This window comes from Cryptomeria japonica, chromosome 4, assembly GCF_030272615.1.
Source record: "Cryptomeria japonica chromosome 4, Sugi_1.0, whole genome shotgun sequence".
NCBI classification, from domain to species: Eukaryota; Viridiplantae; Streptophyta; class Pinopsida; order Cupressales; family Cupressaceae; genus Cryptomeria; species Cryptomeria japonica.
In genome coordinates this window covers 456,666,578-456,686,137 of record NC_081408.1, presented here as the reverse complement: position 1 = coordinate 456,686,137, position 19,560 = coordinate 456,666,578, and the positions used below count along the sequence as shown (strand labels likewise).

Sequence of the window (19,560 nt, the reverse complement as noted above, 5' to 3'; positions counted from 1 at the left end):
ACCATTGCTTTAAATTAACTGAAAACTTCAGATTTACTCTTTAGAAAATATACCCATGTCCTTCTACTAAAATCATCAATAAATGAAACATAATATGTGGATTTTCCAATAGAAGAAACATCTACAGGACCAAACACATCAGAATGAATAAGATCCACAACACCACAAGATTTATGAGAACTTGAGTAAAACTGAATGCGGTTTTGTTTTCCATAAATGCAATGCTCACTGAATTCAAAGGCAAGATTACAATCATTCAAACCTTCAACAAGGTTTTTATTTTTCAAGGTCCTTACACCCTTTTCTCTAATGTGGCCAAGCCTTTGGTGCCATAACATAGTCTTCTATGTAGGTAACTTTGCTTCAAAAGAAAGAGCACCCTTAGATACCCAAAAGCCATTTCCATCTACTGAAGGTGAAACCCTCGAATCTTCCAATGAAGTATCCACATATTTGATTTTTATAGATTTTCTATTACACTCAATAATGTATGCGTCTAGCTTATACAAAGTGTCGAACTTGACACCTCTAGCAATTACCATAGCACCCTCGATCATCTTACATACTGCTTTAGAAAAGACTACCTGCACACCCGCATCTATCAGTTTGCTCATAGACAAAAGATTTCGTTTTAATCCAGGGGTATGAAACACACCATTAATCCTTTTTATTCTACCATCAAAAAACCTAATCCTAACTTTACCTTGACCAACAATGTCTAAATGTGAATCATCATCGAAGTACACCTTACCTCCATTAAATTCTTCATATTCAAAAAACCAATCCCTATTGGAAGTCATATGAAAAGATGCACCTAAGTCAATTAACCAGGCATCATTACCTGCATGAGTCGCCAACGCTGCAATAAATGCATCACCATCTTCCTTCTCGAACTCAGAATCAGAATCAAACTTCTTCTTTTTCTTCTTTGCAGTCCTTATGGATGTGACCTGGTTTACCGCAATTCCAGCAAATGACTTTGGACTTTCCAGGAGATTTTGATCTCCCTCTCGATTTGGACCCATCGGGCTTCTCATTCTTCTTTCCTTTCTCCTTAGGTCTTCCATAAACAGTTAGGGCTTCCTTTGAATTGAGGGATACCTTCCTCCGTATCTCTTCATCAAGTAAGGCACCCACCACATATTCAGACTTCAAAACAATAAAAGTACTGCCGATAGCCATAACAAGAGAATCTCACGAATCAGGCAATGAACAAAGCAAGATCTTGCATTTCTCCTCTTCATTCATCTTAACACTGAGAGATACTAATTGAGCCACCAATATATTGAATGCTTCTAGGTGGTCTTTAATTCGTCCACCCTCTTCCATCTTCAAGGAATATAATTTCATCCTCAAGAAACTCTGATTTAATAAAGATTTCACTTGATACATTTCACCAAGCTCAGTCCATAGCGTCTTTGCAGAGTTTTCTTTGTGGACATTGATCAGAATAGAGTTTTCTAGGAAAACTTTGATTAGATCCTTAGCTTTTCAGTCCATAACATCATACTGAGCCACCGCGGTAGGATCTGAGGGCCTTTGGATATTCACATCAACAACATCCCATAGATCTCAATCTATTAGCAGATCTTCCAACTTCAACTTCCACATCTCAAAATTTGTTCCATTAAATTTATCCACCTCTATTTTCCCTGACGAACTTTCCATTTGAAAGTTCCTGCAACAAGATCAAAATGTGTCATTTGCAAAAGCTCCCTCTCGAATATGGATTAGTTCAAAAAACCCCAACAACTCACAATTGAAACCAAAGGTGATCAAGCTCTGATACCACTTGTAAGGAAGTTAAGTAGTGGAAAAAATTTCACACTAACCTTGAGAGGAGGGTAATGCAATTTTTTTTACAGATCATCACAATAGGTTACAAAAACTTAACAGAAATACTCATAAATAACATTCATACCACAACATAGTGATTTATGTGCGGAAAACCCTTTCGGAAGAAAAATCCCACACTCCAAAAGCCGCCCAATATATTATTCAACAATAAAAACAGATTATAATATACTTGCAGAGCAAGCTCTTCGAATGAGTACCACTAATCAGACATTTAGGGGTAACTCAATATCCATAAGACTCTTACACACAACCTCTATCTCATGCACTTCATATATAGGAGATACAATACAAGAAAACCATCAAACGGTATTACAAAACCATAGGCTGAAACCACCCAATAATGTATAGTCAACCTTATCTCCAATCTAGATGCCCTATGATGCATTAAAACACACATCAACACATGCCCCTTCCTTTTACAACTCATTTATGTGTCCGATACAAATTATATTTCCTATTTGAGGAGTACAAACTTGCAGAGGCCATAACCTGCGAACCGTGTGTCCAATTAATGAACCATTTGAAGCACCGGAAAGATCGCAAAGTGCTTTATCACCTTGTAAACTGATGCATCATTTACACCCACTTTTTAGGGTGTTTTAGGGCCTCTAAAGTCCTCAAAATTAAGTTTAAACCTTTCATTGGACCCCTCCAAAACGAAAACTTTAATATCTTCAAAAGTAGCTGTGATCTTGTGACGAAACTTTACCTGAATGCTTATCTAGCCAACCATAAGCTTTGAGGAGAATTTCACACCATTTCGTGCTAAAAAGAGAACTTATTATAAATAGTAACCTCATGTAAATGTGAGGTTGAGACACCATTTTCCCAACACTTAACATCTACCATGTTGGAACCAATCCAACATCCACATAATAAGGGGGTCCTTAGGGTCTTCATTGACTTCTCCCCCTCAAATAATGCATTTTATCTAGTTCCTGAAGGAGGCACTTGTACCATCAATAGGTACAGATCCATCCACTTTCTTGCCATCTACATTCTCATTATATTTCTTCACCCATATCTTTTTCATCTTCTCCTTTATGTTATTAATGCCAACCTTCTTTTTCAGAGTAGAGGTCTTGTCATTCTTTCTTCTGCAGAACCTTGCAAAATATCCTAATTTTTTGCAATTATAAAAAGTTCAAACTTGTTTCCGATCACTTCCATTCCTTCCAAAATTAGATCTGCACTCAATAGCTTTGTGCCCATATTTTTTGCATGCATAAAAATACCCGTTGAAAGATTGTACATTTTGACCATAGTTTGTATTCCAACATCCATGCATCATTCTACTTCTGCATTCATTTGCCTTATGTCCAAACTCATTACAAGCATAGGATTGACCATTAAATGGTTGAGATTTGATTTGACTTCTACATTCACTAACTCCATGTCTAAATTAATTGCATGTAAAAAATTTAACATCGAAAGATGGAGTACCTAGTTTGAGTAGGAGGAGGTTTCTTGAAGTTTTTCTTGTTTCAAACCTGAGTGAAACCCTTTTGATCTTCATTTGTCTTCTTAGATTCATCCCTTTTATTTCCTTTGTCATCTTTGTTAGGTGTTTTAGAACATTCTCCTTTGTCAAATTGAAGTCTGCCTTTGTCTTTAGATAGTTTTTGAGCACTTAGCATCTCATTAAGCATATCACTACTGCCTTTAAGCTTCAGGTTCTTATCAATTTTTTAATTTGCCTCTTTCAACTCTTTCCTCAAAATAACCACTTCTTCTTCAAGCTTCATGCATTCTCCAGATTTTTTATGTAGCTTTGTTTCAAGATCACCAATAGTCTTTTTCTCGTCATAAATTTGTCCTTTCAGATAGACATGTTCTTCTACTTTCTTGGACCTTTTCTGATAAGCCTCTAGATTAGATAGAGAAACTCTTAAGTCTCCTTCAAGATCTACAACTACATCAATATCCCATTCATGTTCCATATCATCCAAATCTTCAAATTTAAAAAAAGTGTTCAAATCTTGAATCTACCTCAACTGTTAGACTATTTCTTCAGGAACCTTGTTCTGATACCAATTGTTGAACACTTCTAGATGTTGAGAGGGGGGTGAATCAACATATATTAATACTTAACTAATTTAATCATTTAGTTACCATTTATTCCAATTACCATATGTGTAGAAGTAAATAATTGTAAAAGAAAAGAGCAATCACATATGAACACCAAGATTTTACATGGAAAAGCTAATGAGGGAAAAACCATGGTGAGAACTATCTCACTATAAGAAAACAAGCGACAAAGTTTTCGACTCAAGGCCAAGGAAACTCACAGATATTGATTTTGAATTCAAAGACTAAGGTGCACAACCTTAGGGAAAGATATAAGAGACTTGCAAATACTGGAGATCACTTCTTCAGGGTAAGATACAATAGTTTTGAATACAATGAATTAATATTGTTGAACTATAGAAAAATGCATCCTCTAAATGTTGATTATAGTTCACTATTATTACACATTTGAAATTGACTTCATTACTACTCAACTGCACTTGCAAACCTTTGCACTCATAAGATACACCATACACAACTTCACATCTCACACTACTCACTTCTATCTTCCTCCAAATGGATTTCATCTTTATATACCATTCGTAACTGAAGAAACATCAATTAGGTCTGCCTAATTAGATGTATTGTGTAAGATACAAACAATTGGCCCAATAATCTCCAAGATAGCGCAGAAGGAAGAATGAAATATGTGAAGGATCACACTGTGTTAGTAGACCTTCCTATCCATCTTGGATCAACTCCTAGAAATCTGTATGCTACCGTACAGACCAAAGTTGCACATGTCAGCTCCAAAGGATAGATCCTTTTAAGCACACCAACCAAACTTACTCAAAACATGATGCAGATCACCAAGACTCTTATGGATGCACAATATATCATAACCTAACACTATCATAGCTAAATGATTGAGGCAAACCACCAAAACAAATGAAGGCGAAGGAATGCAACACATTTTTGCTAGCTGTCACATTGTCATTATACAAGCTGATACTCAAACCAACACAATTAAACTATAGATCAAATGAGAATATAAAAATTGGGATATATTAAGAATTTACATCTACCAACATCATATTACAACAAAAATTATTATGAAGCAATGCATCACAATGTGGACCATAAAACTATATCCAGTCTGACAGTCTGTTCACCAAGACAAACACCTTATATTCTATTGCGAACCACATAATACACCTTCAACATGCCAAAAAAGTCACAAGACAACTGGATATACTATCTAACACAAGCACAATCAATCTCCATACATCTGCATGAACTCATAACCAATCCTTTGATATTGCATTACTTCAAAACACAAATTCCAAATAAGATCCAAATCCAAAATTAATTTTTTTTTTACATAAGAGCTTTTTTTAAAGTCTAAATCCAAATGTTCTTTAATTTAACTTTACTAGCATAACCATATTGATAAAGATCATATCAAATCATATGAACATTCAACACCAACATCAAGATGAAATACAAACAATTTGATATGATCTTTCTCAGTATGGTATTTGTTTGTATCTCATCTTGATGTTGGTGTTGAATGTTCATATGATTTGATATGATCTTTATCAGTATGGTTATGCTAGTAAAGTTAAATTATACTTATTTTGAATCTTATTAAGTGGCCCAATGAGTGTTAGGATTAATCTAATAAGCAGACAAGACATAGTACGTTACAACCCCTTCATTATCGGGAGGATCTAACAGAGTATGCAAAGCAACCTAGACATAAGACACAATATTCAAATCTGATTTAGTAGGGACTGCCCATAATGGCAAAGCCTAAACAAATAATCTTACTTTTTTGAATGCAACCCTTTTAAGTTTCACAAGAATAGTATAGTCTAGAATCCTTTATGAGTATGAAAGAGTGGTCTACACACATGATCCACAATATCATAAGAGAAAACTAGAAAAACTGCAAATAGAACCCAACAAATAAAACTAGCACAAAACATTATTAAGAACAACAAAAAAAGGCAACATGGCATAGTTTTGCTATTCAAAATATAATACAAAGGCCTGACTGTCGATTCTATGATGTACAAAACTAAATTGGATTGTCTGATCCTATTGCTACTTTTTCAAAATGTTTCAAATTTTTTTGACCACTTATACAAAGGTCCTATCCCTCTCGAAAACTAATACATTAGAGTTTTCATTATCCGATTTAAAATTTAGAAGAAAATAAGATTCGATCATATCATATCCTCCTCCAAAGAAAATTCCTTTTTTTGTGTCTTTCTTCTCTAGCCTTTTATAGCCTTTTCTACTATAGGGAATCTTTAAGATTTCCCCCTCACCACCATCTAAACGATCAGATCGATAATGATGATCTCTGATCACTTTTATGCTGGAAAATTGTGAGTTACAAACTTTCCCGGATCCTTGACATGTTGGGCATGTAGGTAGTACAGTGTCAAATTCTATCAGCTTGGACCCTACATAACCCTCTTCGCGAACTACGAAGACACCCACTAGGAAATGTTGGAGTTGAAACTTGATTGCCCATCATACGTGGCAAGCTATTGAAGAGTCAGATGCCCCCCTATATTGTATAATCTCTTTTCCTCGTTGGGGCAAAACGTGGCAAGTTATTGGAAAGGATATGAAAGAATAAAGTCTTTGATTGTAAAGACATGCAAAACCACAATGTGTTCGGTGGGGCCCACTGTCTGATAAGAAATGGAGCTATCCATCGGAAAGAAAAAGGGTCGAGATGCTGACCACTGTAAATAAATTACTGTAATTTTCTTACGGTGGCTAGTATTCTTTCCTTTTTTGTTTGTTTGTCGAGGTCTTTTTTTCCTTAGACACATCAATCTCTATAATGACAACTGAGGAAGAGGGGGTTTTAGGGGAAGTGAAAAAACCAGCCTCAAGTTCGCGAATGCATTGCTTTTTCTAAGCACCAGGCATACCAATTAAAAAAGGGGGCACTTGAGGAAGGGGCTTCCATAACCATGCCATTCCTAGGTAGACACAGAGCTAGGTGGAAAGACTTTAGTCTATAAATCAAGCCCTGGTGCAAGGGCACATGTTTTTTTATCTTGGTTTTTAGGGTCAAGGGCCTCTTTAACAAAGTGTTTCAAGGAGTGAAATAGGTAAAACGGGAAGGAGATAATGTCATGATTCCTAAAGTGATTACGAAGTGGCATATGATAAAAATAATAAACTTTAAGGCGACCTTCCAAAGTAAAATACTTCATTATCAGTAGGCATATCGTTTTCTAGTGGTCATGTAGTTCCTCTCTTGCATATCCACCTCGCAACTTGATTGGAGCTTCATTCCCACGAAAGAACTTGTTTAGGCTCTCACTATTTGCCACATGACTGGTTCTCTTCCACTTCATGCCCTCTATGGAAAGGCCAGTCACTTGCGCAATCTCCTCCTCATTGATTTCGAGCGAAACATTATGCATGTATTATTTAGCTTGAAAGAAATAAAAAATAAAATAATAATGATGGTAATTTTGGACAAAAATTCTCTTTATTAACTTTGATTGTTTATCAGTTTTATACTCATATCATCTTGTATTCTTAATCCTAAAATGTATTCTATGTGATCTTCTTCTTTACCTTAATAATAATATATTATCTTAAAAAATACCTAAATATGATCATACATCCATCAAATTTGGAAATTTAAACATAAATGCGGATACGATATACACTAGAGATCTAAAATATAAAAGGGAAAATAATTTAACAAGCGTAATATTTTAGATTCTACATATTTTGCTTATTCATTCATTCATAAAAGTTACATTCATTCATTCATCAAAGTTATATCTAATCATTCATCAAAGTTCGTGTTTGGCCTTATTCATTGTTTCATCAAAGTTACATTTAATCCATTTTATGGATTTTGAAGAAGCTTCTTTTTACGTAAATCAGCGTCAGATTTTACAGAACTTTGATGGTCGTATGACCGTATCATTTGTCCCTGGCGGAAGCTATGCACGTGGAAATCTATTTGGCTTGATGACCAGCTTGAACTTTACACGATAATCAATCTCAATTAAGTATCCGTTCCCATCACGAACACCTCACCTGAAAATTGTGAGAACGACAGGGAGTATTTGTTGTTGGCATTTTCATTAATCACCTCTTGAATCAGGCCCTTTTCTTCTAGATTGCAGCAGCAGGGCGGATTGGGCATGGAGGAAAGCAGCTCAAATAATACACAGTGCAGAGGAGAAAAAGAAGGGCAGGCCCAACGCTCAAAGGGACTCCATCTCTTGCTGCGCTTAAGCCGTTGTTATCCCGCTCGGTGGAACGAGGCTTCCTTGAAAAAACTTCTTCGAGTAAGTTTCCTCTGCATTGCTTTAAAAATCAATTCATTTAAAGCTTTGCTCTGTACTCCGAGATTTCATATTGTTTGAATAGAATTTATAATCGAATTTCCTGCAACCTCTAGGTAACTGTCAAATATTCTCACTTTAACGCTAGGTGTGAAAAAAATGTAAATTTGGTGAATTTGCCTTATTTTGGATAACCTTCAATTTCTGTGCCAGCGAGTTGGATGAAGTATTTTAACAATTTCTTAAGTTATAATGTTTTATATAAATGGTGTTTTTGCAGTTTATTAAATTACATGACAATTTATTGGGTTTCAACTGCGTAATTTAGAGACAATCTTTGTCAGCCTCATTTCATATTTGATCCACTATTAATTGAATATGGATCGATAATGTTTGGCTCGAAATTACGCAGTGGAGTACCAATGAATATTTCCTTAATTTATCGTGTTTTTCTGGGACCTGAATCTAGGAGGGGGCCTCATAATACGACACTCTTGGCGCTAAATAGTTGTTTAATATGAAAATCAATGGAAAAACCGTGAATATTGAAAATGACATTAAGCTTGGACAGTCCAAAATGTTTAGAAGAACAGGTTTTGGAAAATTTTTAGTAAAAGAATGAAATGAACATACGGGATCTGGATCTTATCTCAATTTATCAACTTCTGTGAAGAAAATTAGTTTTTTATTATTTATTGAAGCTGCCCTTAGTTAAGTATCATCGGTATTGACTAACTAATGATACATAGCCCACTTCAGTCCTCCCGGGGTTTTTGAAACCGTCCAAATAAAATCACGGGTCCCCAGATTACCATAAAACATCTTTATTTCTATCCAACCAGGAGTACCTTTATTAGGATACCAAGATCTCTGGTGTGTATCCCTGACGAAGAACTTTCCTGTAGCCAAGCTTTGAACAAAGATGTTTCAATAAGTGCGGCTTATGCAGGTTAAGTTATAGGCTTATAGCCCTTAACCGCACCAGGTTAATATCGTGTATCAACAGAATCATTTTCAAGTGGCATTTTAAACTATGGATCGATTAGATAAGGATACCTAGATTGTCAGGGTAGATAAGGATACCTAGATTGTCAGAGTGCTTTGAATTCCACTTTACCAAATAAAATTTTGACTGATATTGTATGTTTGTGTTACTAGAATTTAGCTCTCCCTTGAGGCAACATGCATCTCTATTTTTTTGGGTTTCCTATATGTGAACTCTTGTTCAAATACAAAATGGGGTCTAGTGCATTATATATTATTGAATTTTAATAAAGAGTACAATCTTATCAATTGCTACATGTAGAGATTGAGGATACACTTAAGGCATTCCTGACTCTTTTTGCTCACATGAAAATGCAAAGCACTGAAACATGTTTTAGAGGCTAGAAATCTCGTAATAAGAGCTAATAAGTGAAACTAATTGCCTTGTCTGCCTTGGCCATGAGTGCCATCATCACATTTCGCTATTACATAGAAGGAGAGTAATAAGAGTTAGGAATCTCCTAAATGGGAGGATGAGAAAGTTTATCCCATAGTCTAATCATATCTCTAGCCCATGATGTGAAGAGGCACTTCCTTTGGGTTTTGGAGGAGACTTTGCTCATTACAACTTCCGAAATGGCTGTTTCTAGCTTTGAGATGACTATGTCCAATCTTTGTTTTTAATATTGAAAAGTTCTTTGATTTCACTTTTTCCATATGTGCCAAATTGGCACATAACAGCTAGTGTTCCAAAGGTAGGAGAAAATGGCTTTGAGTTTTCCATTGGGACAACCTTTGAATAATTGTAGAAGGGAATTTGGGAAGTTTATGTTCAGTTTTAATTGACCACTCAGTCACATCCAGCATTTTTATGTGAAGAGAAAACTCAAGAACAAATGCTCATTGGTTTCCTTTGCCTGTATTGATACGGAGCATTGAAAGTGATTCGAGGAGCCCATTTTTCTGAGTTTGTATCCTGTCAAGTTTTTCTTTTTTGATGGCAGCCCAAGCATAGGCACTTGCTTAGGGCAGGCAATCCTGATGCCAACATTTGATTGTTGGCTAATTAGGGCCCCAAGGGCATGCTAGGAGAGATTTCTAACCAATTTTTATTGAGAAAGATCCACTTTTAAAGCAGGTCCATTTGATGTCATCCTCCTTTCAACTTATATTTGTTTTCCATTGTCTCAAGATGGACCTGAGAGCTTCCACTTGTAAACAAGGGGTAATGCCATTTGGGATGTATTTCCATCTACGTTGTTTAACTTTGTCCACAAACTGTGTTTGCATATAATTTGCTGCCCTGGACCCCTAGTGGCAAGAGAGAGATTCCTTTATATTTGCTAGGTCTACCCTATCTTGTAGGGGTTGATGACCATACCACGAGTCTTCCCAATAGTCATCCTTTTCTCTATTGCTGATTTCCCAAGAGAGGGGATCAGTAATTTTGTGTCTATACTTCATTATGAAATTCCATACATGGGAACCATTTGAAGGGTTGCAGGTGGTAATATACTATTATCCCCCATCGAATCCAACCATTTCTTTCTCATGGATTTAATCCAGATAGAATCTTCATTTGAAAATTGTTCTAGATAAGATTAACTCTGAGGATCAAATTATGGAGATGCAGTGTTCATAAATAGGTGTACTTTGCCCCAAGTGATTAGGGGATGCTTCTTTTTATCTTCCACCCCTTGCCAAAGGAAATCTTTCATGATCTTGTTAGCAACCTCCATAATAATGCTTAGTACTTTAAGGACTGATAGGAGGTAGATTGATGAAGTTGATATTACCAACTTTACCATTGTGTTTCTACCCACAAAATTTAAACATTCACCCCTCTTAAGCCAATTTGAATTTGAAAGGGTTAGTGTAGGTTTTTATTTTCTAGTTGGTTATTTATTTTGCTATTCCTAGGTTTTTTCTACACATAATTAAGTGTGGTTATGATTAATAAGTGAGTATTAGTGTGTAATGTCCCCTAATTGGGGTATACCTAATTTTGTCCAAAATAACAATTCCACAACATAATTTGTTTAGCAAATAGTATTCTATAATTAAATCATATAATATCTATTGAATTGTCCAAAGTTAATAAGCAATTAATATCACATACTTAAATCTATAGCTTCATTTCCAATAATCAACCATAGTAGGGATTGGTGAGGAATGCACGATAGGGCCCCCAAAACATTCACCACAACTAAGCCCAAGGGTGTGATATAACACCCCATGGCCCACAAGTGGCAGGAATTTCTTGTACTTCCAATATTGGGGTGGCCTACTTAGAGGGGGAACCTATATCTGCTCTCCCAATCGTGTCTCCTTATTAACTCATGCATGATTGCTTCCTTCCAACAACCGACCATCATAGGGGTTGGAGAGGAAAGCACGATAAGGCACTTGGAACATTCGTCGCAACTAAGCCCAGAGGGTATGATATAACACCATTAGGCCCGCAAGTGGCAATAATTTCTTGTCCATCCAACTTTGGGGTGGAGGGGGAATTCGTATCTGCTCTCCCAATCGTGTCTCCTTGCTAACCCATACATGATTGCTTGTAGGAGAATATATAAATTAAATTAATGATTGAAGAATCTAGATAGTTTAGTAATTCTCCTTACTATCTATCACAAATACATATGAGAATATATACTAGACAATAACATCACATTGCATACCACAATACTTGTTAGCTCACAAGTCTGCTGTTTTCTGAATGTAGATTTGTTATATCAGATCTGACCTCCTTTGATGAGTACAAGTTATATATAATGACTGGTCTTTTTTGATGATATTCTCATACATGCATTCCCCTTCACAATTGTGCTTACAGATATATTTTTCTTCACAATTCTGCTCACACATACATTCTCCTTCAGAATTCTGCATATTCTCCCCTTATTAAATCTGCTTATAACATATATATATATATCTATGGTTATACTCAGCATTCTGCTTTTAAAATGGACTGACATATCTTATTTTCTGCTTGCCTCCCAATCCCATCTTATCTTCGTCTTATACCATGTCATTCCTCTTCAAGAGGGGCGACTATTCAAAAAGTAGCAATCCTTCCAAGGGAGGCAACTCTTCAAAAGGGTCAGCCTCCCGTTAACAATAGATTTGATTTAATTTAATTTCCCTAAAAGGGGTGAACACTTCAAAGGGGTCAGCTTCTTGTTGTGGGTTCTAACACGAGGAGGTCGACCTTTGTATTTATTAATCCCTTTCTTGTCTTGGTCGACCCTTTAATAGTCACAAACAATTTTATTTAGAGTCGGCCCTCCTTGAACTATTATTGCCTATATTCATTGCTTATGTTGGGCTAGCCATGCACTAATTTATTGCTTGTGATTTGCTTGGATATTTGTCGTGTTATCGTTATTTATTAGAGTTCGGGGCATGACATAGTGTGAGTGGGTGCAAGTTGTCGGCATCTTCCATGAGAGTTACACTTGCCTATTTAGACTATTGTGGTGGACTCTTCTCATTGGTCATATTTACCACCTCTCCCCTCTCTCATTTTATATATATACTCACTCCTAGCTAGTCTTGTTATTCCATTCTATTGCATTTCAATTGCATTATGAAGCTATTTGCTCTTGCATTCTCCTAATGCTATTTTTCTTTTGCAGCATTTGCATTTCTCTCTTAGAGACTAATTGTATGTTGTTATTTTGATCTTCTATCATTACATTCACAATTTGTATTCTTGTTCATTTGCACTAGGTATTTTGGACTATTCATCTTTCTGATTCTAACATGGTATCAGAGATATTCTAGCGTAAGAATAGATTTTAGTTTCCTTATTTAAGAGATTCGGGGGGGAAGAAGCTAATAAGTTTTTTGCAGTTTCCTAAAAACCCAGTATGTTCTTCAATTGCATTTTCATATGAACTAGAGAATTAGAAAAGTTTAGGGGAAAATTCTAACTTCTAGGGTTTTTGTGCAATATTTTGTAAAATATTTCGTGGCATTTTCAACTGTTACATAGCATCGAGAAAGCTCAAGAAAGTCAAATTTGGTTTTCATTTCACCGAAACTAGAGCAAAAAAATTTAGATGAAGATTGGAGGTGTTCTTTTTGCATCAATTTTTTGTCTTTTGCAAGTCAAATAGAAAAATGATTTCTTGGTTTTGTTCCTAGGGTCGGAAAACCATTTGGAGATTAGATTTTGCAGATGTTGAGCAGATCTGGCAAAAATTGTTGTCCAAAAAACGTTGCGCTTCCATTTTTCTATAGGTTGAAGGTTGAAATTACTTCATTTTTTCATCTTCTGCTTGTTGGAAAGAAAAATGCTTTCTGGGTTTTGTTCGTAGCATGAACATATTCTTGGGTTTTTGTTAGTTTTTACATACAATGAATATATTTTTCAGAATTCAAATCAAAAGTAAAACATTTATTGTGAGAAAAATCATTCCTACAAGGCAAATTCGTTTTTTCAAAAATTCGTATCTTTTGCCTCGAGCGTTGGATTTCATGGAACAAGATATCGTTGGGAAGCTAAAGATGCACACTTTCCATCTGTGTTGGGTTTGACAAGTTTATTGGCATTCTTTTTTAAATATTTTAGGTTGAAGTGCTAAGCACAACTACAAAGCTAATTTTTCTAAATTTTGTGTCAAGTGTTGTACTTTTGGCTATTGTGGGCCTTGACACTATTGTAATTTGGGAAAAGCTTTGTGATCGCACTATTCTATAAAGTGCCAACATTGTAATATTGGTGGGGGGGTGAATTCTGAAACTAGTGAAAAGGGTGGGAGTGTATTGGTGTGCGTGTGTTCTCTTTCTTTCAACAATTTTGGATCATGGATCAAACGACAATTCCCATTCTAGCTCTTTACAACTATTTTGAGTGGGAATCATGCATGACAATTTACTTAAAAAAATATGGTTTTCATAGGATAACAATGGGATTAGAAATTGAACTTGCTTTAGATACTAAAAAGTCTAAGTGGTTTAACAAATGTGATGAAACATATGGAACTTTGTGTTTGTTTCTCCCAATTTACTCTTTTATATTGAATCCTTGAGTACTCCTAATAAAATCTAAACAAAGTTAGAAACTCTATTTGGAAATCAAGATTCAACGAGGGGCCATATGTTGGAAAATAAACTCATAAATTTAAGTCCAGGCAATTTTAACACAATCGAGGATTTCTTCACAAAATTGAAATCAGTAAGGTTGCAGTTAAAATAACGTGGAATTGAAAAGAAAGATAAACAATTGATTCTTAGTATTCTCTCGAAGCTAAGTTCTAAATATTCTATATTTGTTTCTATTTTCTATGCTACTAAGGGTGCACTTGGACTCAATTTACCATGCCATCGTTGGATGGGGTGCACTTGGACTCAATTTACTGTTAAATTTAGTACTTTCAGATTGTATAAACTCAGAAAAAAATCAGAATTAGATTAAACTAGGTTAATTAACTTATAGTTTTCCAGACTTAAGCATGAAATGAAATGCACAAGGACAAAACACAGTTACCCTGGGAAAATCTCCTAGGAGGAAAAACCCAGCCAAAGGATCCTCAGATCTGATTATGATTATAAACTGAAAATTACACACTTATCTGGAGCATAGAGGTTGCAGTCACAAATAAGAGATAGAAGACTTCACAATTAGGTTGCTGATGAGGTTATGATTTGCAGTCCTTCTCATTGGAATTTCTGAGTGTAACAAGGGTAACAACACCTTGAGTAGATTACAGTCCTTCAATGAAGTCCTTCAAGGGTTCGCTCACTTCAATTGGAAATCTGCTGCTAAATAGGTTCGCTGTCTTCTATTACAGATCTGCTGCCATCTGGTGAAGTTCGCTGCCTCCTATTTGAAGATCTGCTACCTTCTATTGGAGTTCGCTGTTACCAGTTTTCCCTTATATTAATTTCGCCTTCACCAAATATGTTTTGCATGTGCATAAAACTGAATGTGGATATTGAGAAGTATACGCCATCTTTATATGAGTCATATTCCTTTTTATTTATGTCGGCCTTCTTTGCATTTAGATCTTTTATTTCTTTTAATTTCTTTTTGGGTGAAGTGAGATAGGGTCGGCCCTATCAAGGAGGCGAGTGGGTTTGAGTGAAGCGTGGAACCTTTTTGGGTGCACCGAAAGGTATTGGGCCAGGCCCTATATTAAGGAGGCGGATTCCAATGTTGCCCAAGGCAATTGGAATCCGCCAGCCCTAATTACAACCAACACTCCCTCTTAATTAGGGAATAGAATCCTAATCATAATCTTCCAGCTTGCACACAAGCATAGACTGGATCCACCTTGTATTGCTCCAGAGGGTGGAGAGGATCCTTTTCTACCATCTTACATTGCTCGCAGAGGATGGTCAAAGGTTACAATACCATCTTACATTGCCCGCAGAGGATGGTTTAACAATTTCTCTCTGAGAAGTTTACAATACCACCTTACATTGCCTGCAGAGGGTGGTTAACAATACCATCTTACATTGCCCGCAGAGGATGGTTAAGAATTATACTTATCCCTGAGAAGTTTACAATACCACCTTACATTGCTCGCAGAGGGTGGTTAACATTTACAATACCATCTTACATTGCCTGCAGAGGATGGTTAAGAATTATACTTCTCCCTGAGAAGTTTTACAATACCACCTTACATTGCCCGCAGAGGGTGGTTTTATACAATACAAAGTATCATTGAAATTGAGACTCCCTCTCAATCGGAGTTTCATTTTCCACAATACCAAGTCTATCCCTGAAGTACACAAACTTCACTTTGGATAGAGGCTTGGTGAGGATATCTGCAACCTGCTCATCAGTGCTGACATACTTCAGCTGAATAGCACCTCTTTGCACCATGTCCCGAATAAAATGATAATGGGTTTCCACATGTTTTGACCTGTCATGAAACACTGGATTGATAGACATTTTAATACAACTCTGATTATCACAGTGAATAACTGTAGGATACCATGGCTGACCAAACAGCCTAGCAAGAAGCTTACGAAGCCACACTGCTTCTCTGGATGCAACACTTGCTGCAATATACTCAGCTTCAGCAGTACTCAATGCCACTGAGGATTGTTTTCTGCAAGCCCAAGAGATCACTGCAGAACCCAAGCTAAAACAAATACCAGAGGTGCTTTTCCTGTCTTTGACGCTTCCAGCCCAGTCTGCATCAAAATAACCTTCCAAGGTTATTGGAGTGTTAAGTGGATACTTCAGCCCAAAACCAACTGTGCCCCGCAAGTATCTTAGGATATGCTTGGCTGCAACAAGGTGAACATGCTTGGGCAAGCTCATGAACTGGCTGAGAGCATTTACAGCAAAACATATGTCTGGTCTAGTGTTAACTAGATACATCAGTGATCCAATCAACTGTCGGTATTCGGATGGATCTGCAAATTCAGAGTTAGCTCCAGAAACACTTAACTTCTTTAAGTTAGATTCCATAGGAGTAGACATTGGTTTACAATCCATCATTCTAAATCTTTTCAAAATGTCAATAGTATACTTCCCTTGACTTAGAAAGATTTCGTTAGATCTTTGCCATACTTCTAGACGTAGGAAATAATGCATTAGACCTAAATCTTTCATTTCAAATTCTGAAGCTAGTTCTTTCTTGCATCTAATAATAAGTTCATCTTTACCAGTAAGAAATAAGTCATCCACATAAAGAACTAGAATTAGCATTTCATCATTGGCTACTTTAAAGTAAATATTAGGGTCAGCATCATTTTTACAAAAACCTAGACTTAGCAAATATTTATCAATTCTTTCATACCAAGCACGAGGAGCTTGTTTAAGACCATACAGGGCTTTCTTTAACCTGCACACATGGGTTAATTTATCCCGAATCTCATATCCCTCAGGTTGCTCAATATAGACTTCTTCCTCAATGACACCATTGAGAAAAGCAGTCTTAACATCCATCTGATGTAGTTTCCAACCCTTAGAGGCAGCAATAGCAATTATTGTTCTAATGGAAGTATATCTAGCAACAGGAGCAAAAGTTTCTTCATAGTCTATGCCTTCCTTTTGGGAAAAACCACGCGCTACAAATCTAGCCTTATATTTTTCAATACTACCATCAGCATTATGTTTAATTTTAAATAACCATTTAGATGAAACAACAGATTTACCTTTGGGTTTGGGCATAAGGTCCCACACATCATTCTTGATGATTGACTGATATTCTTCATCCATAGCAAGCTTCCAGGCACGATGACTTAAGGCTTCTTCAACATTGCAAGGTTCAGTTTCAATGAGATTACACATTAAAGAAACGTAGTTGGAAAATACCTGAGGTCTCTTAGTTTCACGGAAGGTGCCACTTGGAGCAGCAAATCTCTCAGCTTCTTGAATGGTGTTTCTTACCCAGAGTGGCCTCTTTTTGGTAACAACAATGTCACTAGGAATATCAGTGGGATTCATGGGTTCTGGAGGATCATCATGATCATCTTGAGGTGGAGGTTCAACTTGCTCCCTCTGAATCTCAGGGTTAGTATCAACGTCTATATTTTGATTATCATTAGATTCATCAATAACACAAGAACCTTTCGATTTCTTAAAAGCAATGTCTTCTTCAAATTTAACATCCCTACTTACCTCAATGTACCTTTGACCTGGGATGTAAATCCTGAATGCCTTGGAGGATTCACTGTATCCTACTAGCATGCCTTTCTTTTCGGAGGGTTCCAACTTTGATCGTTTTTCCTTGGGCACATGAACATAGACGGGACTTCCAAAGATTCTGAGGTGACTAATGTCTGGTTTGGATCCTGTGAAGGCTTCTTCCGGGGTCATGTTCTTTAGAGCACGATGAGGACATCTGTTCTAGATGTATACTGCTGTTCTAGAAGCCTCAACCCATAGGAAGGTCTGCAAGTCCTGATCGTGGATCATAGCCTTTGCAGCCTCCACAATGGTCCTATTCTTTCTTTCAGCAACACCATTTTGTTGAGGATTGTATGGAACACAAAACTCCCTCTTAATTCCTGACTCAACACAAAAATCATGAAAGCTACCGGAGGTGTATTCACCTCCATTGTCAGATCTTAAACATTTGATTCTTTTACCAGAGAAGTTTTTAGTTAATGCTTTAAACTCCTTAAATTTACTTAAGACTTCATTAGATTCTTTAGATTTCAAGAAGTAGATCCAAGTTTTCCTAGAAAAATCATCTATGAAGATTACATAATAAAGGAATCCACTAGGAGATGCTATAGACATAGGAGCACATAAATCAGAGTGAACAAGTTCTAGTTTGTCTTTAGCTCTCTTTCACTTTTATGAAATGGAATTTTAACATTCTTACCAATAGCACAACCTTTACAAGTGTTATTGTGAATTTGACTGAGTTTAGGCATACCTTTAACTAACCTTTCAAGAGATGGAAGGGCTTGATAATGTAGATGTCCAAGTCTTCTATGCCATAACTCACAGGATTCCGGAGCCTCATTAATGAGGGCTTGAATAGGGTTAGTGGAGAGCTTATAAAGACTATCATATCTATGTCCAATTATACGAGCAGATTTAAAACTATCTTTCTTAGACCAAGCAAGGACTTTTCCTTCAGAAAATGCAATTTGATAACCTTTATCTTCTAGAGCAGAAATGGAAATTAGGTTTCTTTTAATTCCAGGAACAAACAATATATCACTGAGATGTAAGGAAATACCGGAATCTAATTTTAGAGAAGTAGAGCCAGAACCTCTTATCGAATAACGAGCGTCATCACCAATTACCACGTGAAGGCTGGTATCCTTTTCTACTAGGCCTGAAAGATGATCACAGTAACCTGTGATGTGTCTGGGGGCACCACTGTCAATCAACCATGTATTGCTATCTGAGGGAACACTGCTAGATAGAGCGGAGATAAATAAGAAGTCATCATTTTGTTCTGAGACTTCATTTAGGTTTGCTTCACTTTGGTTAGGGTTAAATTGACATTCCTTAGCATAGTGACCAAATTTGTCACATCTAAAGCATCGCCCACGCGAAGTATCTCTTGGTTTCTTCCAAGGGTGATGGGAAAAAGATCTGGAATCCCTATTTCTTTTAGGATAAGGTTGCTTCCAATTTCCCCTTTTCTTGCATTGAGCTACAAGCATGTGATGGTCATCTACATGGGGGCTCTTGGATTGACTCCTTGTGATGAGGCGAGACTCTTCTTGGATGCAATCATTCTTAAGGCGATCAAGTGAAGGTAACTCAGACCGACCACTTAAGGTTTGGATAAATGACTCCCATGAGTGAGGTAGACCACTAAGGGCAATCATGACAAGGTCTTTGTCTTCCATGTTATGGCCAATTAAACCTAGCTGATTCTTTAGTTCTGAAATTTTCATGAAGTAGGAAATAATAGAATCTTCTTTAGCCATTTTTATATTAAGTAGT

General features: G+C 36.4%; 1 protein-coding gene across 1 annotated transcript in view; it reads left to right on the top strand.

Moving 5' to 3' along the window:
* Positions 1-7,779: 7,779 nt before the first annotated feature.
* The window catches only part of LOC131077373 (uncharacterized), a 64,773-nt gene continuing 52,992 nt past the window's right edge, over positions 7,780-19,560 (top strand). Inside the window, exon 1 of the mRNA XM_058014860.2 lies at positions 7,780-8,201. Within this exon, the coding sequence (XP_057870843.2) occupies positions 8,055-8,201 (147 nt within the window). The 5' untranslated portion in view covers positions 7,780-8,054. The remainder of the gene's footprint in view (positions 8,202-19,560) is intronic.